This window comes from Phasianus colchicus, chromosome 1, assembly GCF_987193195.1.
Source record: "Phasianus colchicus chromosome 1, bPhaCol1.hap1.1, whole genome shotgun sequence".
In the NCBI taxonomy this organism is placed as follows: domain Eukaryota; kingdom Metazoa; phylum Chordata; class Aves; order Galliformes; family Phasianidae; genus Phasianus; species Phasianus colchicus.
This window is the reverse complement of record NC_143436.1, coordinates 123,351,778-123,378,558: the sequence shown is the minus strand read 5'-3', so window position 1 is coordinate 123,378,558 and position 26,781 is coordinate 123,351,778. Positions and strand designations below refer to the sequence as shown.

The following is a 26,781-nucleotide window of genomic DNA, read 5'->3' as shown; positions in this document are numbered from 1 at the left end:
TGGCTTTAGAAGGAGAGATGCTCAGACAGTGAAGTAACAGAAGTGCCTTATTTAGAAATACAGTATATATTTATCTTCATTTTCCCATGTGATTGTATCCTCTGAAGAATAAGTTAATCAACCTCGTTTTTTTATGCAGTGTTAAACACATGCTTTGTAATCATGTATTACTACAGAATTTCAAAACACATATAGAAGACAATGACTCGATATATTCTTTATTGCTGTTTCTACAGTTGGTGTTGTCATGTTTATTAATAGTGATAATAAAAATTTCTATGATATTCTTTTAGGGAATTAAAATGGAGAAAAAGATAATTCTAGAAGAACTTCTTTTAAAGAAGTCACAACAGAAGAGAAAAACGTCACCTGCTAATTACAAGAAAAGGCTGTTTGTTCTGACAAAAACAAGCCTTTCTTATTATGAATATAGCAAAGAGGTAAAGACTCATTTTCTTAAGTAAACTATTCAAAGATATTCCTACCATCATCCCATTCTTCTGGTGCGAAACTTGATTAGAAGCGATGCATTAGAATAGTGGGTGTACTTTGTTTTGAGTAAAATTGAAAAATTAGAGGACAACAAATTCTATTTTCAGTTCAGGAAATCACTTGGCTGCTTACAGCTATGTTTGCCATTAGCATCTGTTTGCATCCTTTGCAAGACAACAAAACTTAAGCAAGTAATTAACAGTGGCATATGTTTACATATTGTCTTGAATTGGGATGTTTTCCTCATTCAGGCCTCCCTCTGAAGTGATATAAATAAGTGGCTTCAGAAATTACTTGTGTGAGGTGTAATTGGTTCCCAGTCTTATCCTTCATTTGTATAAAGCAGATGGTTAAGCTATCGATTTCTAGAGACTGACTGTGCATCACACGAGGGTAGATTTCACTCAGAAGATCTCCTGTTGGGAATGCAAATACATTACCCTGGCAACTTATTTCAAAGTTTTTGCTTCGTTAGTACATTTGGGTCCCTCCGGTGAGTTATATTTCATTGGGATCCTGCATGGAAGCCCATTGAGAATATGCTCCTGCACCTTAGCAAAAAATACAAACGCCACAGCTAGGCTTCTGGTTTGCAGTTAAGGTGTCTTCCACTTCATTCCCCCTTCTTCTTTCTCCCCTCATTCTCCTTCTGCAGCTGTACTCTTACAATTGCAGCAGATGTTTTCTGCTGTAATTTGTAATTGACTTTAAAAGGAATTTGATTGATATATAAATGTAGTTAGGGCACCAAAAATGTTTTTTATTGCTTTTAAAATTTAACAACCATGAAGCTATGGCTTATCCAGCCATAGCTGGAGACGTGAAATCGCACAGAACAGTAAATCTAGAATACTCCATACTGAGTTAGCATTAGTTTACAATCTGCTTTATTTTCCCTTAGAAAAGAGGAAGGAAGAAGGGGTCAATTGAGATTGAGAAAATCCGATGTGTTGAGACGGTGAATCTTGAGGAATCAACACCTCCTGTGAGACAATATCCTTTTCAGGTTAGTCATGAAATTTGTTTCGTGTTCATTTCATGTGAAATACTCAAATAATCCTAGGATTACGCTGATCACTCCTGTCCCAATTGCCGATACCTGCTACAGCTGAATGCCATAGATATTTCAAAAAAATAGAAAATCTGTCCTTGTTACTGAAGTTGTGACCTTGTTAAAATATTTTTACTTGGCTGGGACAAAATTTGGGTCTAGAAATTTTTCTCTTATGTTCAAATTTCTATCACATTTGCTTTAATACAAAAATCGATACACTTATGTGATTATGACATTTTTAAATCATAATTAGGGACTTAAAGAATCTCATTTTGATTCCCACTATCTCCTCTCCCATCTTTTTGCTCAAAGCCGAATAGAGGTTTTGACCCAAGACTGCCTGATTACTATTCTTTTATTAGGCTTCAGTCAGTAAATTCAAGGCTATGCTTTGTGCATGTAGCAGAAGATGTAGCTGCACAAAGCACTGTTCAGGAATTAAATAAGGAAATCGTAACTTCAGATTTGCTGCTTTTTATCTCTTTCCCCAGCACGTTCTCCCCAGAGCCTCCATCAATATCAGTTCTGTGAGCACAGGCAGGCAGTAGGTCCCCTTGGAGTGCCACCTGGAGCAGTACAAACACCAGCAGCAGGCTGCTTGATAGCGTGTTAATCCATGACCCTGCAAAAATTGCCATGGCCAAGGGCATCCTCTTGAGAAATGCTTAGTTTTTCACTTCATTCTTGCTCCTAAGTGTCATTCCTTTCTTCCTTTCCCTTTTCCCTCACCACTTTTGTGGCAGCGAATGGTGCACTTGTGTTAAATTACTGTGTTTATCTCGGGAATTAACTACTCAGATAAGTGGGGAGAAGAATACACGCTATAGTCACAGGATGAAGGACTGTATCTCTGAAGAGGGGAGGTTAGGATCCTGATAGCTGATTCTCATCAATTCTGGTGTGATGCTGTGACCAAAGGAGCTAATGGCATCTTTGGACATTGACAGAGGCACACACTGAATAAAAGCAGGAAGGCTATACTGCTATATTGTGATCTGCAGGAGAATATTGAGTCTAGTTCTGGTGACTCTAATTCAAGAAAGATGTTGTAAACTGAAGGGAGGTCAGAGGAGAGTGTCTAATGGATTGGCTAACATGCCTTAAAGAGAGAAAAGCTAACAGAGCTCCACCATTTAACTAAATAAAGAGACAGAAAATAGATTGATCAGTCTGGTATGCTTACGAGAGGGAGTACACATTTAATAACAAGTGCTCTTCAGTGTACAAACAAAGCAATAAAGCAATACTTGAAATTCATTGCAGATGACTAAAAAGCAATGTATACAAGGGAAAGGAAGCCCTGAACTTAACACATACACACACTGCCGATACTGAGCATCACCCAAACAGCAAACCAGATGTTAGTAATTATTAGGTAGGCATCAAATGAGGCTAGCAGAAAGTACGTTGAAGACAAGAAAAACAAGCTGATTTTTCATATTGTATAGCTAAGTTACTGGACTATGGGATGTTGTAGATACTAATTACTTGCTTTCAAAGTAATTTGCAGAAGAAAAACATATATCCAAGGCAAGAGAGTATGAATGCATAACCTTTGGATTAGAATTCCCTGATCCAAAACTGTCCCAAGCTTTTGCTCTGCCTCAGTATTTGTTTCTGAGTACTTGAAGACAGGCGCTGGCCTGTGTAACAACAGCCAGAAGCTGGAAGAGGAGCCTGGAAAAACTGAAGTGGAAAAAATGAGTTTCTTTGTGAATTGTAAGGTCTTTTGTATTTAGAAGACAGGTCTATCTATAAATATTCTATGCTGCCCCTTTTTTCTTCAGTGGTTCTTTTGGATATGATCCATGGTGGTTAAGGCAGTGCACACAAGGCTTATGTGATGACAGTACTATATATGACCTCTGAAAAACATTGCTAAGTTGTAGAAGTTTGATATCAGCGAATCTTCAAAGCCTAATTTTGGTTTCCAAGTTCTGGCATGAAGATTTTGGGTCACACACTCTCACCATGCTGGCAAACCTCTTCCAGATCGTGTACAAAGATGGCCTGCTCTATGTCTATGCACCTGATGAAGAAAGACGGAACAAGTGGCTCTCGGCTTTGCATAGAGGTAAACACTAGCCCTCTGTGTGCCACTGTATACAAATAACCAAATAACTTCGGGGGAGACAGGAAAGTACTCTGCTCTATCATTTTATGCCACTCATTCTCACCTTTTTTAAGTCTTATTCATATTTGGTTGAAATGCATTGGTATTTTCAAGAATGAGTTAGAAATTTTTAAAGACGAAAGCTTATTTTGGTATTATTCTTGAATATTTTATAATTTCCCAATTTTTGTCATATCTTCCAACCAATGCAAGTTAAGAGAGAGTTTCTGGTGTACTGAAATAAAATCTTTTAAAATAAAATTTGCAAAGAATAAGATTGTGTGAGTAACACAATTGTAATGATCATAAGGCAAATAATAGCAAAAGCATTTCAGCTGCCTACAAGCCTTTTAATAAGTGTATGAAAGTACTGGTCACCAAAGTTGTACTAATCCTTTCTGTCCTCTATTGCATTTTCAAGAATTTAAGGTTAAAAATGGGTCACCTCAGGAGATTTGGAACCCTGTCCAGAAGCAATCAGTTTTTAAACTGATTGAGTTTTTAAACTCACTCTACTCATCCTACATTTCTTTTAGCTGTCTTCTGAAGCCAAAAATGCTGTTATGACTTGCAGAACTAATATATCACTAGCACAGTAATTGCACTGGGGTTAGTTTTGTAGGGTAAAGCAATGTTTGGATTATAAATTAAATGTTTCTTTGATAGCATTTCCCTTTGGTATGCTTAAATGTTAGATGTATTTTAGCAGATAAACAGATTGGATCTGCAGTTTCAGGTATTGGATATTTGATACTGGGTATCACGGAGTATCATTTTCTTACAGTAAATAGTTCTAGGAAAATATTTTTATATACAAAAAAATGTTTTATTATTTTTATTATTGATTGTGAAATCTTTGTAAGATACATGATTTGGAATCATAGCTGTTGGATCCTACTTTGTCTATTAATTGTTTCATAGGTCTGCACTGTGTCTTTCTTCAAACCCAGATGTCAAAAAAGAGGTAGCTGGTGGGTGTGGAATTCAGACTTATGCATATATAAAGAAATATAGTATAGAGGACAAAACGGTATGGAAAATGAAATGTGAGGATTTGTGTCTAGAGCTAGGAGTCAACAAGCACTAAGAGGTCTCACAGTTGAGTGCAGCAGGTTCTGTTAAACAAAAGGAAGATTTCAGTGTTGCAGCTTTTTGTGTTGACTGTGTTTTTTCTTTTCTTTATGCTTTCCAGAAATTAAAGAAAATACCAATTTACTAAGCAAATATCATAAAAGATTCTTCACCAATGGGAGGTTTCTCTGTTGCAATCAGACTTGTAAAACAGCTCCTGGATGTACAACTTGGGAGAAATGTAATGTCTTCTTTTGTTTCTATTTACCTAGTCTCAGTGATGCTTTTCACTATATGCCAAATCCAAATGGGAACACTAATACTGACCCTGCTAAAGAGTCTGTCCTCTTCTTTCTGAAAGGGGGCTACAAGAAAGAAGAGGTCAGACTCTTCAGCAGAGTCTGTTGTGACAGGACAAGGGGAAATGGTTTCAAGCTAAAAGAGAGGAGATTTAGATTGGATATAAGGAAGAAGGTTGATAATAATAATAAGAGTGGTAAGGAACTGTTTGCTCAGTGAGGTGTTGGGTGCCCCATCCCTGGAGCCATTCAAGGTGAGGCTGGACAGGGCTCTGAGCACCCTTATCAAGCTGTAGGTTCCTGTTCCAGAGGAATTGTACTCAATGGCCTTCCAACTCAAATAATTCTATAACTCTATGAAAATGATATCTGTTTTGTTTGGTCTAAGAAGATGGTGACATTTTTACCCACAAAATAATCAAAATGGAAATATTTTCTCCTTTATGCTCAAGATCTCTAGATAAATTGTAGCATTATGCTCAAAAACTCCTCAGTTGATGAGATTCCCACAACGAGACAGGTAGAAACAATGTGATTTAACCTGCAAAATATATATATATTTTCTTTTAATATTCTTTTCTATAGTATTTTCATAGAACATAGTTCTATTATTGAGCTTTTCTATATTTTATCTATGAATACTGAGATAGGAAAATCTATAGAATAGTAGACTCCCAGATTTTGTATTGTCAAAAGGGAGTTCCCTTGTGCTTGTATACATGCTTAATGGGAAATCCAACTCATGTTAAGAAAACAGAACGGTGAATTGAGAATATTTAGGTTTCAGCTTTTTAAAGCTGGATTATTTGGAATGTAGAGCACTCACGGATTTACTAATTTCAATCATAATCAAAACTTGGTCTTGAGCATTTAATGTCACAATCAAAAATGTAAGTACCCAAAATTAAAAAAAAAATTAAAAACTGTAGGTGTGCATAGTTTGTAACCTGATTTGTATCTGTGACACTCCCAGTAACACAGAAGCATTTGCATTTGAAAAGATAGTCTTATCTGCTCTTAATACAGTTTATGGAACATTGGCTAATGTAAAGAGTTGTCAGCTGTTTTGTAACAGTAATTTGAATAGCTTCATATAGCTTCCAAACCATTTGTTACATGAGCCAATAGGGCCGTGAAACCCCCAGTCAGTTGTAAGGAAAAGGAAATACCTCACTGTCAGCCATGGATGACTTATCCAAGAGAAGAATTACAAGGAGTATTTTGGTGCATTGAACGCTTCATTTCTGCCAGAGATAATAATGCGTGCAAGATATTGTGCTGTGTCTACTTTATATTTGTTCCTAAATGAGTTCCTGAGGTTGTTAGTGGAGACATGCAGAGCGCAGGGAAAGATTGCCTGTGTAGGGGAAACTCCAGACAGCCTGAGTCTTCTGGCTGCTGGGTAATGGAAAGCAGTATTCTTAATTACCACTTCATAGACTACAAGTGCCTTTTTTAGACACTGGCATAGATGAGAACAATGGCTTTTAAAAGATACTGAGATGGATTAAGAGAGAGTTGGAAAGTACAGAATTAAAGCAGTTCTATATCATAGGGAAAAGAAATGTCAGTGTTGTTGCTGCCACTATGTAGTTCTGCAAGTGAGAAAGCATCAAGAGATAAATTCTTGCTGAAATTCACAGTGTTTTATAATCCCTGTCTTTCAGATGTGACTCTATGTTGCACAACCTGGTCTGTGAAACCACTGCCTCCAGTCCCTCAAACACTGGTAGGTCAAACTTCTGAGTATCAACCTGTAGAGAAGGACTCAATACTGATGATAGTGAGTCATACAAGATGGGAGAATTGCAGGCTGTCCCTGGAAGTTGGTCTCAATCTTTAATATATGGTCATAATAGAATCATAGAATGGCCTGGGTTGAAAAGGATGTCAATGATCATCCAGTTTCAACCCCCTGCTATGTGCAGGTTCGCCAACCACCAGACCAGGCTGCCCAGAGCCACATCCAGCCTGGCCTTGAATGCCTCCAGGGATGGGGCATCCACAGCCTCCTTGGGCAACCTGTTCCAGTGCGTCACCACCCTCTGCGTGAAAAACTTCCTCCTAACATCTAACCTAAACCTCCCCCGTCTTAGTTTAAAACCATTCCCCCTTCTCGTATCACTATCAACCCATGCAAGTAGTTGTTGATCAAGGTACTGCAATCTCGTATCCAGCAGCATGTCGGGAGAAAGGACACAACTCTGTCTTCAGTGTGCTGAAAAAGGCAAACTGAGGAAGTCTCAGTTACTTCCAGTTCACTTAACAAGCTGCTGGTAGTAGATACTACAGCCTTTATGGTGACATCTTTTAGTGAATGCCATCAAGATTAGTTCTCTAGAGCGTAGGAAGTCCCCATTATTACAGATGTCCCAAACTCCACACTACCAAACTTCCCAGTGAAAATGGTGCTTCTAGTACTTGGAGAAAACATAGTAACTGAAGTTGTGGACAAATATATTGAGGTTTGTGGGCATGATGGTGATAGGTCAATGGTTGAACTCCAACCTTAATGATTCTATGATTCTATGACTTAATTTAAGTGAGAAACAGTGGATAAACTGCACTTTCTCAGGCAGTTCCCAAGTTATACTGCTCCAGCAGGCTGGGTTAGGAGTACAAGTGCCTCTTTAGGAACATCTGTTTAGCTCAACGTAACAGAAACATACTCGAAGTTAATGAATTGAGAAGTGCTTCTGAGATATATATGTACTCCTACCTATGTCTTGACTTTATACCAGACAGTAACCCAAAAGTGTGTGCCTTGCTCTCTGTCTATCTGTGAAAACTAAGCAAACAGACTCAAAGGACAAACAAGACACCAGAATGCCAACAAACAAACAAACACTGCCTGCAGCAGTTTACCAAAGTGCTTGATGAAAAAGGGAAAAGCTGGAAGGAATAAGAATAAAGCAGAGACTGGAAGATCTGTTTCTGTGTTTATTTCCTCTTCTATGAGTGGTGTGCTGAAAATAATGCCTCCTGTTCTATTACGTTGACTCATGATTGTTGTTGGTGGTATGGCAGAAGAGGTTGAACCTTCTTGCCAATATTCTGTGACGGCAGCAGAGGGGCCATCTGACAAAATGGCACAGAAATATCACTATCAAACAGTGTTACTGTGCTCTTTGTAACTGTTGTAGTTTCCATGACAATAAATAGGAGCTATTACTTTCAGAGTAACCTGTGTTTCTCCTTTTATAGAAATGTAAGGGCTATTCTATTTTCGACCTTAATATCACTGCCCAGCCAAGTTACTAAGTTTTATGAAGTGAAGGTAAAACTGAAAGGAAAGAGAAGAGAACAGTGTTGTTTGATCTTCATGTATTTAAAAAATGGCTAGCTGAATGGTCTGCGTATTCTCAGATCACTAGTCTAACCTCCAAAAGTAAACTAGATTGGGTTTAAAATCATGAGATATTTTTAAAAATTATGTCTCCTGCCTTCTTTTCATTTGTCTTCTGGTTTGTATCTTTAGGATGCATTCTGGGCCCATTTCCTTGCTTCTCTCTGTTGATCAGAAAGAAACTAAAAAAAAAAAAAAAGAAGAAAAGCTTGAATTCTTATGTATACAATTAACATAACAACTAGGGCTTTAAGAACTACATAGAGTATCAAGAAACAAGACAAAACCATGCGGTATAAAATAGAGCTCCAAAAATAATAATAAAGCCTTGAAAACAGGCTATGATCAAAGAAGCTTTTGATATTTTTTTCTGTTAATAATACTTGAAAGTAATGGCATTGTGAACATGCAGCAGCATAACTTGTTTTGAATTCTGTGGTCTGCTTGCCTGGCTTCCATCAAGAGATGCTTTGTCTATCTGGAGAGATCATCTGTCATGCAAATGTTCTGCTGAACATGCTGGCTTCTGCTAGACCTTTATGATTTATTTTCATTATCTGCTTGATTTCAAAGGTGTTATTTTGGAAGGGAAGTTTAAAATGCAGGAACGTGACAGTATTAAGGTTGATACTTCTAAAACAGTTTCAGTAAATGCAGATATAATAAGTACCACATCTGGTTAGAACAACTTGACTTCGTTACCCTAAGCTGTATCATACAGATCAGACTTAGAAGGCTAATATTGAGTTTTCATGGCAAGGAGCAGCCAGCAATCTATATTTAGCTCCAGAGCTACTGCCATAAGCTTTCAGCACATTCTACTTTGTCATTTCACCTACTCAGACTGGTCATCAAAGGTACAGCTGAACTGCCAATCTTCCTTCCATCTACCTCCCATTTCATATTCCTCACCTCTCCAGTCCCAGAAAGTCTTGTTTGTTTTCTCCTTCCTCAATTGACCAGAGGCACTAGTTCTTCTCTTTACAGCTTACACCTTTGATGTCTCCATCCCTTTCATCAGTTGAACATTACACCATTTCCACAGAAGAGCTGGTTCCTAAAGAGTGATGCTATTACAGAGAATACAAGTGACAACCATGCCTTCAGAGGGACCAGTAGGCATTTCCTCTGTGCTTTGATAGCAGGATCTACCTGTCTTAGAAACACTTTCATCTCTGCTGGTGCTTGTCAGGCACTGCCTTTGCAATGTCAAATACTTTCTGTAGGTCAGGTAGAAGTCCACTGAGTGCACACACATATCTCCTCATGCTATTTTTTTTGACAAGTTTTTTGGAAGAGTAAATGAAGCAACACAAACATCCAGTTGTACCATGGGAACATGGTTTTGCAGATAGTAGGCATACCACATTTCCCCATCACACCTAAATCTCAGCTTATCACCTAAATCTCTCTCTAGATGGTGGTGATAAAGTCATCAACGTGGAAATCACAATAATATCAGTGCTAGCATAAGGGAAGTAACAAGGTGTATTCTATTACTATTAGGAAAGTATAGGCTTTAGGGTTTTCAACCAGTGCTGGATATGGAAAGCATTATGTAAGGACACAAACCAAAACATTAATCTGTATCAGGTTGTGCAGAATTCCATCCAGAAATATTGCAAAAGACAAGTCCAAATCCAGCAGTAATACCCAAAGAGATGCAAATCTGATGTGCTCATCTTTGGCTGGATCTTTCCCCTGTCTGGTTGGACAAAAAGAAACTCCTTTATTTGATCATAATTATTTCTGCCATTTACTTTGGCCAACACTTTGCACTTTCTCCTGTTTCACAAAAAGATGAAAGCTTCCTCAAAGCATGACACCCTGATCATTCCATAAACAAAACGGGGGATTAAAAAAGAACAGTTCAATCTCAAAAAATGACCAAAGACATATCTCAGAGGTACAAATCAGCCCATAAATATATTCACTAAAGATTTACTTGCTCTAATATTACTAGATACTTTTATGAAAATGTATTATAATTTTCTCCATCTTTCTGATAGCTTCAGGCCACTCTATTTCTGTCATTATCCACAAAACAGACAGCCTAAGGCTTGGATCATGCTTAACAAAGGCCTTCAAGCTAAAAACTCCCTTCCACTGAAGTCTGAACTTGGCCAACTGGAACTAGACTTCTTGTGCTGAAGCAGTAAAGCTTGATGAATAACAGGTCTAAGTCTAGGCAAACGAGGATTCTGTTCTTTTCAGACGAGCATCGCCATGGGAACTCAGTGAGATCAGATTGAGACTCATTATGTTTACTGGAAAAGATTCTCCATGTCTTCTGGCTCCAAGGTGTCGATCAATTGGCTTTTGGTTTCTCTTTGCTTAAATTAAGTAAAGAAATATCAATGAAGATGAAACAAGCAAGCACACAGTGCTGTGGTTGCAAAGATTTGACTTAAAGGAATCACAGCTTGCTTCAGAACACTTGGCGTTCTTACCCAGTATTGCATTACAGTGCTTTTCAATATAAAATGAATTGCATAAGATAAATAGTTGGCACTTGGAGCCTCTTATCCCAAGTCTGTAGTTTTCCCTGCTATTACAGATTTGGAATGCCTTGATTTTCTCAGTTATGACATTTCTCCAATTTCGAAATATATTTAATGCCTAAATCTAAGATGCCTTTTTGTCTATGGTTAGATTCATGTAATCTAACTTTGAAGTTGGGCTTCTCACCCAAGTTATTTTTGTAGACCTGCTAAACAAGTAGTGGTGATAGGTAGAAAATTTTGTAGGAAGACACAGTTCACCTGAAGATGTGGGTCAAAGAGGAATCCTATAGTTACATACCTATACTTGTTTAAGTCTGCATAGAGAAGGAAGCAGGTGGGGTTCCTTTTATTTAATAAGCTTAACAAAGAAACATCCAACGTGGTCAATAAAATATTCTAAGAAAAGGGGACAATTTAGAAGCACGTAGCTTTTTCTTTCAGGGATTAGTAGAAACAACTGATGAAAATCTCTTGTGCTTTATGTATATTAGTATTGATCAACAGTCATTAAAATATATTATGTAATTTACAGTAGTGTGATGCTGTATTAGAGTTTTCTGATACAATATGATGTCATTGCACTTAGTTATAGTAAAATCATTTGCTCACATGGTGTCCTATGCACATGAATTGCAATTGCTCAGTAAACTCTATCAGCTTCAGATGATGTTAGGCTTTTGGTATGAGTGCAGTATATTATGTCATCTTGTTAATGAGAGCTTACTATGACAGCTGTGTCAGCCTGCACTCCATGTAATGCTTTGGGTGTCATTATGATGGAACTTGGCTCTGTTTTTACCCATCTCACAAATATGGACAACAGTTTCTGGAATGTCCTTCCACATGAATGAGAAAAAAAGGTGCTTTCCTGTGCCCATCTTCTTAGCTTTGATTAATTTTCTTACCATTGTTATCCATTTTGAAGATATTTGTGATCGTGTATGTTGCTTATCTTTTCTTACTGTATTCTGTGCTCTATCTTTTTATAATTTTATTTCTTCTGTCTTCAAAAGCTGAGACGTAGAAGCCTGCCTCAGGTTGTATCGTCAAACAAGGGAATTCTAAATATGGCTGTGGCCCAATGCAACTATGAACCCTCAGGAAATTCAGCTATCCGTCTTGTCAAAAGCAATAAATACCATGTATTGCAAGAGGAGGATTTTGCCTGGTGGAAAGTAAGAGATTTGGAAGGGTAAGTATGCACTGCACTATACTTCTTTTCCATGATAATGATCTTCGATGTGTCTCACCCTCATAGACAGCATTGCAGGCAGTCCCAGCGCCTTACAGGATCTATAGAGCTAGCGTTAGCTTGGAATTATGTTAGTAGCTTTTAAACCTTTTTAAAGATGTCTCATTGTGTTCTGTACAACTCCACTTTCATCATCATCCTTGGCTGCCAGACTGGGTGAAATTTACTATAGTTACTGCCTGTGTGCCAGCTAAAATAGTATCCAGTGGCTTAAATTCTGACATGTGCCTGAAGAAGGCCTTGTGCACTCTAAGCTGGCCATTTATTTCCAACTATTTAGTTTCAGTGAATAAGAAGATAACATCTCTCCTCACAGACTTTGCCTCTCACATATGCAAAAATCATCTTTAGACCAACATTGTCACTACTGCAATAGCAATGACAGCACAGGAGACCAGTGAGAACTGTTGAAACAGTTCCATCCAGCGCTGAACAGTAGCATTAAATTATTCTCTTTGAAGTTCACAACTGGAAGAATCCCCTTTGACTGCTTAAAATACAACATTTTTCATTAACATCCAGCTGGGGCAGAAAAGAAAATTGCTTCCCAAGTCATTAAATAAGAAACAGCTTTCCGAGTATGCTGGAGACAAAGGCAACACAACAAACAGGAGCTGCCTGGAAGAGATACGACTTCTTGTCTGTCTCATGATGGATACTCCCTGAATTTGATTTCATGTACATGACAGAAATGTGGAAGGGAAGCAAGGGGATATCCAAACTGGTTTGGAACAGAATGAATTAGTTGATCCACTCATAACTCATTGATTAAGTTTACATCTGCAAGTGAGCAAACAAATAAATCAACCTTAAGTTAAAGTGTCTGTATTTTATAGCTGACAGGATTGGCATCCTGTTTGGATTAGGAAAGCAGCATACAACTCCAGCAGTTCAAAGACAATGATAAATCAGTAAGCTGAGATTCGCTGCTAATGTCATCACTGGGAAGTTGATGGCTATGCAAAAGCATCTGATATAGGCAGCTCTACTAATAGAGCCTGAGCAGAGGGCTCTGAGATGAATGAAGGAGCAAAGAGAAATCGAGAAAATGGGGAGCATTTATAGTTTTTTCTCTGGCTTGTGAAAGTGAGGCTTTTGCAGCACTGATTCTGCAAGGACATACTCCAAATATAGCATAGCAAAATCTTAAAGTACTCCTTGGAAACGTCAAAGATCTTGGAGTTTTGAATGTAGTAGGAACAAACAGCTGGCAGTTACCTGTTTCAGATTTCATGCATTCTTGGATTTCTGCTCGCTCTACTGAGATCTGTGGTGAAGAAATCCTTCCTTTCTGTCTCCATTCATATGTAAATATACACCTGTCTATTTTTCTGGTTGGCACAGCATACAGTCCACTCCCTTACCACTATAGATGACTATGGGTCCTCATAACTTAGTCCAACATGCCATGCTGCCAGCTGCTTCATATGCTAGCTCAGTTGCGCATACTCAGCTTGGCTTCTCAACTGCATCTGGCACTGTGTGGGAAAGAGTGCTGAGCCTACCTGCTGACTTTCTGTGCCTGACCTTGGATACTCTTCTGGCATCCTTCATCACAGCAATGGAGATGGCATGTAATGATATCGTTGAACAGCTGCTCCAATCTCCCATATGATGATGCCAATCACTGAGAAATAAGCCATTTCAGTGACTAGTGAAAAGCATAATTCATTGAAATATAGTCTTCTAAAACAAATTACCTCTGCATTTTCTCTCTGTCATGTAAAAAAAAAAAAAAAAAAAGCAGAAATGTTTTAACCATGAGCATTTCTGTTAGTGGCATTCTAACAAGTGTCTGTCTGATTAATCCCTTTTCCTATTTTAAGTGACCAATTTTAAGATGCAATCATATGCAATAGCTGAACTGTGAACTGTTTATTTTGCAGGAATGAAGGTTTTGTACCAAGCACTTACTTGAGAAAGTTATTCCTGAATGAGGATGAGCCAAGGTGAATCAATATGCAGCCATCCACTGCTTAAATGTTCTCCTCACCACTCAAGAAAAGATTGGGCAAATTTTTTCGAATATTTTTCTTTTTAAATAACCTTCTGAGTACTAAGCATATAATTTACTGCATGGTGTAGAATCAAGTGAAATTCATCTTCTTGACTCATATATTAATACAAAAAACATCAGTTTTTCCCCCATCACCTGTTTTCATTTAAATCAATAGGGTTTTGCCACTGTCTTCAATATGCTGGGATTTCAGTCTGTGTACTTTTATTTCAGTTTTAAAATGTCAGCCTTGCTAGCATGCTCATGCATTTGTATGTATGTGAGCATTCCAGTACAAAGTGAGTTCAACTCTATTATAAATCAGTCTCAAATTTTCTTTATGGCAAGATGCTATGACATTGTAAGCATTAAGTGTATTGTCAAAGTGTTTGAATGAAAACCTTACAGAAGCTTCACAGATTTTCTGATAGTAAACCACACTATATAGGATCCAGAGGTTTACTTTAAAAAAAACAACAACAAAACAAAACAAACAGACAAAAAACCCAACCAAATAACCAAAAAAAAAAAAAAAAAAAAAACCAAACAAACAAAAAACCAAAAAACCCACTATCCTATTAATATTCTGTAAAAGGCACTGGTTTTTTTTGCACAATAAATTGTTTTAGAATTCTTTCTATTATCTGTCATGCTAAATTTTTTTTATTTGAGAAGTTTAGGGCAGTTTTGGAAATCTTCCATGTAAATTTTGAAGTGGTAGATGCAATCTCTTCGTAAATTCAGTAAAGACGTGTAGTTTCATTGTTTGCTACAGCACACACAGAGCATATTTCTATTTCCAACACATTGTACAGTGGCAGGGAAAGATTGTGTAAGTGTTTAGCAAGTCAGAGAAAAATCTAGAGAAGTAAATATATATCAATTTTTTTTAATATTCACCTTAGAACATGGCACAATAGAAACAATTACTCAAAAATATATGCAGTGTGGCATTTAACCTGAGGAAAACAATTTTCATGACCAGTTTTTCATCATTTCAGTGTATTGTTTTGTCTTTGTAGGGAAAACTCAAGTGTCAGTGAGAACACATCAGCAGAAGAACAGAGCATGGCTCAGCATGAGTGAGTATGTAGGATATATCTGCATGAGAACTGAGAGATTCTTTAGAGAGAAGTTTTATTTCCACTCTGCATGTACAAAGAGCAATGGCATTCCATATACTTATGTTATATTCATAGTAACAATTAGATATATAAAATCGTAGAATCATTAAAGATCACCTAGTCCAACTCCCCTGCAATGAACAGGGATACCTACAGCCAGATCAGGTGCTCAAAGCCATGTCCATCCTGACCTTTGATGCCAACAAGGACGGGGCATCCACCACCTCTCTGGGCCATCAGCTTTGAGGTCATCAGTAGCATCACTGGTCACAGGCTTCCAATAATAGCAATGAATTTGGTTTTGGACTGGAAAAAGACAAGTGTTTGGACAACTCAGTCTCCTACACTAATAAAAGGATCCTTCGTAAAATGAACTTTTGTTAAGAAGGCTTTACGTGAGCTCCCCAAAGCAATCTGACAAAGTATATTTGTCTTGTTTCCTCTGTGGGGGACCTCTCACTTTGCTCAAATATTGTGAAAAACAGAAGATTAGAGGAAAAATCATGCAACTCACAGCTGTTAAAGAGATGGACATGTCCTGATCCAGGACAAACAACTTCTGGTAGAGCTCCAGGACTGCAGGATCTTCCTGTAAGGATTTACTATAAAAAGCCAGCATCACAGCATGGGCCCAGATATCTCAAGGTATAGAAGCACCTTGGAAACAGATGGAAGTAGTGGTTTCTCTCTTATAACAGCCTAGAATTACACATGCAGGACAAGTCCCAACTCTAGCATTTAAAAGCATTTTTGAAAATATTTACAATGTATAGCATTTTTCATGAGTCTGCTGTGCATTACTCAGAAATCAGCCTGTCAGTAACGAGCCTAATACTTCTCTTACAGTTGGTATGCTGCTGGTATCTCCCGTGCCCAATCTGAGCAACTCCTCCATCAGAAGGTACTACATACCTTATTGCTTGTATATGAATAGCCAAGGAGAAGTTTCTGTCTTTGCCGTAGTACGTAGCCAGTGGATGCTGATGCTCTTCAAATAACTGTTGCATAACACATTGCTAGAAACTCTTGTACTCCATTAGTATTGATAAACAGATCTCCAAAAAATGTCTGGATGCATTATTTCTCTTGTACAGATGAGCAGATTATAAACTTCAAAAACGAACTCTGAAAAACAGAATATCTAATCTAGTGTGGTAAGCTGTTAACAGAAGTAAAAGTGGGTAGTGAAAGTTAGGACTGGAATACTACCAAAAATAAATATTTCAAATATATTAATATGCAGTGAAAATCTTTTTAGTTATTCTACCACTCAAAAATACTTTGGCAAGAAAAAATGACATTGGTATAATGAATTATTGAATTATACTCAGTGAAGCTACTGAGTATAGCAGAGAAAGAACTTATTCACAAGGAATGTATGGAGCAGTGTCTGGTCACATACTGCCTCTGGAAGGAACAGGAGGGAGGAGATGCTTTAATTACTTTCTATCTACCTTGCAGTAAATCTGTGCCTGCATCAAACCAAAATGACATGCTATTTGATTCATGTCTAGGATGGAGCACAACTCACCTAACTCTAAACATCTACACTGGGGTACCACAACCAGTTTCTAGACCTCCTTTATGGGGAGAAATAAATAATTCCGAGGCATAGTTTGTCTTGTCTTAAAGTAGTTCTTAAATGACATTAGATGAGTCACATCTTCTCTCATCTATGGACATTCCTGTGTAAAATTCTAAAGTTCGATGAGGTGAATGAGATGAATGAGTTCAATGAGATTCTTGGAATTTTATCTTTTTTTTTTTTTTTCTTTTTTCATTTAGGGGAAAGAAGGTGCTTTTGTGGTGCGGAAATCTAGCCAGGCAGGAATTTATACTGTGTCTGTACTCAGCAAATTTCATGAGTGAGTATTCAAAGAATGTGTATCCTTTCTATGAGCATGCAAGGGAGATTATACTTGATGTAAGTTGTCTCCAACAAAATCTCTGAGTTGTGTTGAAGGTGAACCCCAGGCACTTTCAGGTCATATTGGATATTTGACCTGGCTCTTAGAAGGGAAGGGAAGGGAAGGACTAAGTAGAAGTTGGAAAGCAGGAGAAGAGGTGGAAATGTTGACTTCTGGGGCAGACTACAACTAATTCTAACTTCACAGGTGTCCAGAATTAGATGTAGAGCCATTGTGAAGGCAGTACATGAAAGCTATTGGCTTTGGATGTAAATGTTGGGAAACAAATACAGGCTACATTGTAGTATGCAGCAAAACTCTATTATGTGCTTCAGTCTGTTCTAAATAGCCAGCTGATGTAAAAGGTGGATAAATATGACAGAGGAAAATGTAACAGTCTCCCTGATCAGATCTGCTATTTGTTTAGTTATTTGGTTGGAATGTTGTAGTTTGTCCCACAGCTAACTAATCTATTAATGCATGGGGTGGAAGGCACTTTGCAAGGCTCTAACATACACAACACTTTATTGTGTTTTTCAGAAATAAAAAAGGAACAGTCAAACATTACCATGTACACAAAACCCCTGAGAATAAGTATTACCTTACTGAAAATCACTGTTTTGAAACGATTCCCAAACTGATATACCACCACCAGCACAACTCAGCAGGTAATCCTATGTGTTCTTTTTACTTGATTGGCTCTGGCTTTGTCTTCTGTGCTTCTCAGAGTTAACACAATCAACTACCAATGCTGAATATTCTAAATTTTGAGGCATAGTTCGGGAGAATTTGGGTGGGACTTGAGCTATCATATTCATAATCGAAATAGTTGCTTTGCTTTCTGTACAGAACTTTTTGATATTTTACTGGCTCTTCTTGCAATACATCTGCTGGAGGCATTGCACAGAAAGATTTGTTTAAAAAACTGCTTAGAAAAACCATGAAGTGCCTAGTCTTGTGAAATGAGGAAGCTGCTAAAAATTGTTGTCTTTACCTGGATGGTGTGTGTTTATGTTTGTGCATTAATTTCCTGTATGTTACTTGATTCTGAGGAGTTATTTATATATTGAGAGCTTTAATGGGTTTTGTTTATAGGTATGGTGCCAAGGCTCCAGCACGTGGTATCAACACAAATAAATAAAGTCCCAGCAACAGCTTCATTGGGAAATGGTAGGAAAATAATTTTATAATGTCAGACTTGGCCACCAATAAAATCAAGACAAGAAAATCATGATTTACTTCTTTCAGGCTTGTAGAAAGTTGCAGAATCTTTGAACTCATTGTTTTGTGGCCATTTTAGTTTGCCCACATGACGTTTATATTATGCCTTTTTAAGACACTCTATGTCAAATGTTATATTGAACATGAAAGATCATGTGAGTTTCCCATTTTTTTTTTTTCCCCTCTGCAATATTAACTGGCACAATCATGCTTGTTTTGCAATTCCCTAAAGGAATATTTATCATTTGATGCATAAATCTTTCTCAAAACTGCTTATAAGGCTTAAACCTAAGCAGTAGCAAAAAATATTTGTAGGAAGTTTAGTGTCCTTCAAACACAAAGCTGAAATGAGAGACAGGTATGTTACATCAGTGCACTATGATTTTGAAGCCCTTCAGAGAAAATAACAGCATTGCACCTGACAGACATTATGCTTGCATTTGTTCATTATTTTTTTTTTGCTTAAGAGAATTTCTTTGTCCTGCTAGGAATCTGGGAGCTGAAGCGAGAGGAAATTGTGCCGTTGAGAGAGCTGGGAAGTGGTCAGTTTGGAGCAGTGCATCTGGGAAAGTGGAAGGGACAATATGATGTGGCTGTAAAGATGATTAAAGAGGGAATAATGTCAGAAGATGAATTCATAGCAGAAGCTCAGACCATGATGTAAGCTTTGCTTACGTATTTGGAAACAATGATTTCTCCAAACATTAATCAGTAATGCAAAGCAGACACCGGAAAAAGAATTTCCTCTTAAAAATAGCTTTAAATAATGTTGAGTACATTAGACATTGGCTAAATAGGTAGCAATGTAGAACATTTGGAGTATTAACAAAATAATTTCACACAAACTGATGGAATCACCTACAAAAAGTTTCAGCTACTCTCTTTTTTTTCTCTTCCAAAACATTAAATGTTCCACATATTTCACTTAAAACTACTTTCCTTAGCACATATAGAGAAATGATTAGAAGTCTGTTCTTGCCATCCTGCAGATAGGAATGCAGTGAATGACTGGGAAATATCAACAATATAAAGATGTGATTTGAAGTATTAGTTTCTGAATCTAAAGAGAAAATTGTATTAGAATGTCCAGTGAAATTCCATTAAATGATATTAAGCACATGAATTCAAGAACATTTCTGTTATCTCATGTCCTGAAGGCATGCACTACCTTCCTGTCAGCTGAACTATCACCAATCTGAATCCAAAAATTTTGCAGCATGGTTTTAGTAGAAAACTTATAGGTATAGGGACCACCCTACTTCTCAGTTCCATTTTCTCCCACCAATAAGGCTGCACATTTTCTCCGCTAAATTCTATTTGAGATTTTGATGATGAAGTTGACATTTCATCAATACTTCTTTTGGTTGTCATCAATACCAAGGTTCACAGTAATGAGCAGGAGTCTCAGTTCCTCTTGAAAATGAATACTTTAAAGTCTAAGATAAGACTGCATTCATTCTCAAGAATTTCTCAGAGAATGCTGCATTAGTATTTGAAGAAATAAACTTACAGAAATGCTCAATCATATCTATTCTTTCTCATACCGTTTTATTTGCATTTATTTCAGGAAGCTTAATCATCCCAAACTTGTTAGACTGTATGGAGTATGCTCAAAACTGTATCCCATCTACCTAGTGATGGAATATATGCCAAATGGCAGTTTGCTCAGCTACCTACATATTCATGGGAAGGAATTACAGCCCCTTCAGCTTCTGGAAATCTGCTATGATGTTTGTGATGCTATGGCTTTTCTGGAGAGCTGTCAGCTCATACATAGAAACTTGGTAAGCTATCCCACAGGAGAAGTGAAACAGGAAATACAGACGCAGTCCCATAATTCAGGTACAGCTGCACTGGTGCTCCCCTGAAAAGTGTCATTGTCTACAGAGCAGAGACATCTGAGTGGCTCAGTACAAGGCACCTCTGGGCTAGGAGCTTTATTGCCACATGTAAACAGTACTACCCACAAGCTAACCTTTCTGTTTCAGAACTGGGCTAGCAGCTCCCCCAGCACCGCATACTGTGCTGCCTGCATGTATGGGCTCTAGGCTTAGGGATTTATGAGCACTTTGCAGCACAACTGTAGCATCAGTAAAGCAAAAAGTTCAATCTGAACTGATGGTTCAGTCCTCCAGGAGATAGAGGAGCAGCATTAAAGATATGGGGCACTGTTTTTAGGGATAAATCTCTAATTTATCTAATTGGGAACTTTTTTAACAAGAATGGATGTTATGAGGATAAATGGTAAATTCTTGCACATTGCAAGCAGGAACAGAACTCGAAAGTCTGCAGTTGCCTCCTCTTTTAAATGCATTTATAAGTTACTGTTTTCAAGAAAGTATTTCAAGTTGCTCTCAATGTGAGGGTAAGCCATTTCAAGATCCTGGACCCAAAGTTCATGCAAAACATAGGTATAAAAAATGGTAGCATAAGTCTTTGGGGAAATAAGCAGTTATTTTTGGGCCTGTTAAAAGTGAACAAACTCAAATTTCAGAGTCAGTAGCAGTATTTTGCCTTCTTACGCCAGTCAGAAATACACTGGAATATTTGGTAATGATTTATGTTATAGACTTGCTTAATTTTCCAATAGGGATCTTATCACCTCAGGTGCTATTTTAAATGCTATTTTGATGATGCTTTCAAAAATTTGTTTCTATTTGCAAAGTTATTCAATCCATACATGACAGACAACGTGGGTAGCAGTGTTCAAGTAGTAAATACAAAGTCAGTCTCTGAAAACTGTACACCACGGGAAGACAGAGATTAAACATGAGCTTGATTTCAAACTGTAGATTCAAAGTGTATCACAAAAATTAATGAGTATGATTAATGACAGAAAATACAACGTTAGATAAGTGTTCTCTGGTGACCATTTGTAGAACTATATTCTTACTGAAACTTTCATAAGCCAGACTGTTTATATCAATTCTTATTGTTTTACTCTGCTTATAATGCATTGCAGATAATCAAATCAATGTTTTCCTTCTTGCTTTTGATGCCTTGGTGAATGCTGAGACCCTGTAGTAGGATGCACTTTGAAAGACTGAGTTTAGTTTCTAGATCTGTTGCTGTCTGTCCAGGTGAATGTGTGTTCCTCACCTCTGTTTACTCATCTCTCAGCACCCTCATTTGTAAAGGTAATGATAAATAATGTTTTTCAATCAGTAGTCAAAAGCAAAATAAGAGAGCTACTTACTAATCCCTTACAGTTTCCAACTTAGCTGCTTCAGTCAACGAATTTCATTACTCTTTGAAATGTTAGTGGATAGAAATTAAGATGTCACATTATTTCTTCCACTTTAGTCTTCTACTCATCTATCCTCTAATTTTTTTCTACTAAAGGCTGCTAGGAACTGTTTGGTTGACAGCAATCTTACTGTGAAGCTCTCTGACTTCGGGATGACAAGGTAAGTAAAAGAACTGGTAGCCTTGTGGAGCTATGGTGTTAGTGTAACTTATAGTTTACTGGTAGTGATCAGCTAAAAACAGGTAATTAGTAAAGTTAAGTGTGTTATATCTTCTTGTGTCTCCTATCCATAAACTTGTCCCTAAACTATTATGGAATTACAATAAAGACTTTTCTGTCTCAAAAACTCAATGCTTAGGGACTAGGCACAACTGAGAGATTTCACTACTCACATTTGTTAAGGAAATCTCGGTTTGCTTTTTCTAGAAGATATGCACTTGATTCATGGGCTAAACACCTGCATCAGCAGCCTCAGTAGAAGGAAGTGGGAGAGGATGAGCAACCTCAAGTCCTCTGAGGAGAGGCTGAGGGGACAGGCACTGCTTAGTCTGGTGAAGATGAGGAGGATAAGAAATACCTATAAGCTACTATGGCTGCTTGCAGTTGCAAAGCTGATAAAACAAAGTAATACTCATCAGTGTCAGGTGTTATAACCATGGGTGCTGGCCACATACTGCAGCTCAGAAAGTTCAAGCTTGAATAACATAAGGTATTTCACAAGGTGAAGTCTGGTGTTCCATCTGGGATTTTCCTGGCCAGAATTTTCCTTCAACTAGCCACAACCAAGTTCATTTCTTCTATTGTAGGTATGTCCTGGATGGCCTGTATGTAAGTTCTCTAGGAACCAAGTTTCCAGTGAAGTGGTCAGCACCAGAAGTCTTTCATTACACCAAATTTAGCAGCAAGTCAGATGTATGGGCCTTTGGTATGTATGGAATTTTGCATATAAATGCATATGTGTATATGTTATCATGTTTGAATTTCCTTATCTTAGTATCTGAAAATACTAGACACATGCTGAAATAATATAAAAAGCAATTACAACTTATGCTCTCATTTAATATTTTTATGAATCAAAATAGGAATTTTTGGAATTTTTAGCCCAATGTTTTTTTCTTCTAGGCGTACAGAAACCTTGACCACTCCCCAGGTGCTTTATGTGTGTTTTATATGCTGCACTAATGGGAAATGTCGGCACTGGAGATCAAACAATGTCTTTGACTGTAGAACATAAACCTTAGCTGCCAAACCAAAGAGCTGTTCTGTTAGTCCAAGAGGTCAGAATGGATGCTGTGCATGGGTCAGATGTGCCAAAGGATCTGGGTCGCTGCATCTTGGAAAAAAAATAAAATGCATTTGCAGATCACTTTCTATGCAGGAATTTCAAACATTTGAACTTCTCTTCAGTGGTTTTCAAGCTATGATTTAAAAATTCGCAGGGTCTGTTCAGTGTTTCTAAAAGTCTGAAAAAAAAAGCAGCAAAGAAAGGGGAGCCATTTGTGAACAGCCTTAAATTCACTTATGTGTGTTTGCTCCTTCAGTCGGATGATGTCAGCAGCTGATGATTTGATGGAAGTTTGGCAACCCATTGTCCTTGAGATTGAACAGTGGTGAATAAAGAAGATGAAAGTGCCTCCAAAATGCGATACTTCTTTTTTATCTTTAACTTTAGCTAGTCTCCCAATATTGTTAATGTGTCTGGTGGATAAACACGTCAATTGTGCCCATCACAAGATTTTTATAATGTATGTGATTGAATCAAAAGATGGATTTTCTGGTGATAAATTTTCTTTTTGTTCTTATGGATGAAATCCTGACTCCAGGCATTATTGTCATTAACTTCAATATCAGCATTAACTTCAATGGAAAACACTATTTTCCCTCAGAGGGTCTTTTCTCATTTTACCACTCTCCACTGATGCAGTGGAAGCAACGGGAGAGCTGGATCTGTCAGTCTTGATTTGACTGCTTTAAATTAGTGAGTCTTTGAAGGGCTAAAGAACTGAACCAAGGTACTCATATCTCAAAAGCAGATGTCTGAGGACAAATAATCTTGGCTGTTTCATGCTCTCATCAGGGAAAGGTGAGATTCAGGTATTGTTTTATTCTGATCGCACTGTGACACTGCAAAGCTCCAATCTTGAAGCTGGAGGGAAGTTAAAGATCCAGTGCATTTCTCCTTGGAAAAAAATAATAATTCCAGTATTAATAATAAATTTGAATGTTAGAAAAAATTTCTGCTTGGAAAGAGTGGTGATGCAGTGGCACAGGCTGCCCAAGGAGGTGGTGCAGTCACTGACCCTGCAGGCATTCAAGAACCGTGTGGATGTGGCACTGAGGGACATGGTTAGCCAGCATGGTGTGATGGGTTGGATTAGATGATCTTTGTGGTCTTTTCCAACCTTAATTATTCTGTGATTCTATATTGTGAATAAATAAATATTTCACTTTTTTTTTTTTTAACTTTATCAATATGTTTAGTTTCAAGAAAAATAGTTTTGAGCAAAGGAGTCTTTATGAATTAATGATTATTATATTATCCAGTGTTTCTATTGCTTCAGTAAAATCCACTTTATATATATATATGTGTAGTAGAGACCACAAAGCATTTGGGAATCTTTCTGATGCCAAAGAAGTTTATGTCTCACTCACTTGAAATGATCATTAAAAAATTCATTATGATTTATTCTATAAAAATATGCATAACTGTAACTGTCATTTTCTTTTTCCTTCTCTAACACTGTGTATATATACACACTTACATAAGGGGATGTTTGTATTTTTGGACATTACTCTCCAGGGAGTCAGTTATGTATTGCATGTGCATCTTGTTTTGGGAAAGAAGGATTCTCTTACATTTCTTGGTTTTCATTTCTTATCTTCTGTTTCTTGCCTTCCATTGCTGTGAATACTTCTGCAGGTATCTTAATGTGGGAGGTGTTCACTTTGGGAAAGCAGCCCTATGAGCTATACGATAACATGCAGGTGATTGAGAAAGTTTCTCAAGGATACAGACTTTATAGACCGCAACTGGTTTCAGACATCACCTACCAGATAATGTACAACTGCTGGCACGAGGTATGTGTATCTGCATGTACATTACAATGCATTTCAGTGTCAGTGTAGGACACAGGGTAGGATTCTTCTACTAATTTATTGGTTTAAAATTTGAATTCTGAGTTAAATTCCTATGATTACAGGATGACTAATTGTACCTCCCCATGACCACTTTTCCCATCTATTTTAGCCACCACAGAATATGTGTTATTTCTATTCATAAATAAGTATCTTAATTAATTTAGAAGTGACCTCTACCTTTTTAGATAGCTAAAGTTGCACGAAAAAAACCATCCTTAGAACAGAAGGAGTGGGTTATCCCATCTGTGAGTATGCCAGGAGTCAAATGCTGATCATGCTGATGTTATCTTGAGAGATGTGTTTGCCATGCCAAGAACTATTCTCATTTATTGTTTCTCTTCAACTAAATTTTAGTCTGTTGTCTGTGGACCATGACTTGTCCCTCACCCGCAGCAAAGAACCATTTGGCATATTGTTGGTGATACCATGAAATGACAGCAATGACAGACTTTTTAAACATTATTGGCAGAAATTTGAGAATAACATTAATGTAAAGAAAGAAGAATAAATCATTGCAAGAGAAGAAAAATATAAAAAAAATAACTTTAATTTTCTTTGTCCCTTAAGCACCATCGTCTCTCTGAATTTCTGCATGCATTTATAACTAAATAACTGTATCCATCATCTTTGCCCCATCCAGCTGCCAGAAAAGCGTCCTGCCTTTCATCAGCTCCTATCATTTTTTGAGGTGCTGAGAGAAGACAGCAGGCCTTGAAAAAGAAGATTCACATACAGATGACTGTGCATACTTGTTCCATATCGTCTGCCTTCTGTGAGAGAGTGAAATCTGAACTCTTCCTGACATGAGCCACCTCTGTTGTACTGTATATTAGTTTCTAATTTAATTAGGGATTTGACCAAGAAGTACATGGGGAAAGCTTTTCTGATACTCTGCAGGTGACAGTACCTAGAAGGATGCTGTGGAAGAATGTAATTCATTCTGTCCACCTTGTCTCAAAGAACTCCTCAGACACTGAGATATAAGGCAACTATATACACTCCTTCCATGTTTCCAAGCTGCCACTGTTTGGCCTTAGCTGGAAATGTAAACAAGGAAATACATGCTAGTTAGGCTTTATGATTAACACAACACATCTGAATGAATTGTTCCTTTGTAATTCCCTGAAGCTAATGCTTGAGGTCAAATGCAGAACTACTGCAAGTAACGACAACATAAATAGTTATCACTTCACTTTCAATTACTTAGAAATTGCTATTGGTAAAATATTACATCAGTTTGTTTACTAGTAGTATTGATTTTAATTTTGGTCCTTGGGGTGTATGTCTGATTTTGAATTTATTCTAAGCTGCGTATCTAAGATATTTGCAACTATGCTACATACAAGAAGATCTTTAGAGAGCTATTGCTTCTTTCCACACTTCTTTTTTTCTTTTCATTTTCTTAATGTAGTCATTGCAATAATAAATGTTAAATTTGGCAGATCTGTATAAAAGTTCAAGAGTAAAAAATTTGAACAAAACTTAAAACACCGTAGTTGCTGAGCTAAATATTTTACTACTCAGCAGCAGAACATTCTCTATTGATATTAATACTGAATTGTTAAATAAGAACACCCAACTTTCAAACATGCATAGCACTGTGCTAATTAAGGGCCACTTCATTCCATCTGGATATACCAAATACACTTGGAGTTTCATCATTGTAACAGAATCTAAAGTTACATATCAATATTTGTAAAATCTAATATATACAAAAAATGAAGAGGTTGTGAAATAAAGTAATTTCTGAAAAACTTCTCTCCTTTGAAATGGATGCTTTGTTGTAATGAAATTGTTAATCTTGAAAACAGATCTGAGGGTGGCTGTTATGCCTAATTACATTGTTTCATATTTTGTCATTCCTTGTTCCTGTTGAGGTACTAGTAAGTGGATAAAATACATACAGTTGAATTATTTATCTTAATAACTTGTCTTTATTTATGTTAAAGTCTAGCTAAGTACTAAGATTTGAGGATATTTTGGCAATCAAATATGTGGTATAGACAACTTTATATGT

The 26,781-nt window shown here is 37.2% G+C and overlaps 1 protein-coding gene across 2 annotated transcripts; it reads left to right on the top strand.

The window, feature by feature from the left end:
- Window positions 1-302: 302 nt before the first annotated feature.
- On the top strand, window positions 303-25,557 carry BMX (BMX non-receptor tyrosine kinase). Of its 2 annotated transcripts, XM_090134001.1 has the most exons (18): window positions 303-440; window positions 1,394-1,498; window positions 3,539-3,620; window positions 4,852-4,971; window positions 6,697-6,758; window positions 11,893-12,071; window positions 14,018-14,080; window positions 15,150-15,209; window positions 16,098-16,152; window positions 17,037-17,116; window positions 17,699-17,826; window positions 18,254-18,328; window positions 18,868-19,039; window positions 19,947-20,163; window positions 21,722-21,786; window positions 22,433-22,551; window positions 24,547-24,704; window positions 25,405-25,557. In XM_090134001.1, exons 1-18 carry the CDS (start codon window positions 303-305, stop codon window positions 25,477-25,479), a joined length of 1,953 nt encoding a protein of 650 aa, XP_089990127.1. In that variant the 3' UTR covers window positions 25,480-25,557. The 2 variants fall into 2 exon arrangements, with proteins under 2 accessions (XP_089990127.1, XP_031451920.2); XM_031596060.2 differs by lacking the exon at window positions 14,018-14,080.
- Window positions 25,558-26,781: the final 1,224 nt, after the last annotated feature.

Coding starts and splice junctions, on each gene's coding strand:
- BMX (XM_090134001.1), top strand. CDS start 303: ATGGAGAAAAAGATAATTCTAGAAGAACTTCTTTTAAAGAAGTCACAA. Junction 16,153..17,036: donor AGCAACTCCTCCATCAGAAG/GTACTACATACC, acceptor TTTTTCATTTAG/GGGAAAGAAGGTGCTTTTGT. Junction 17,117..17,698: donor GTACTCAGCAAATTTCATGA/GTGAGTATTCAA, acceptor TGTGTTTTTCAG/AAATAAAAAAGGAACAGTCA.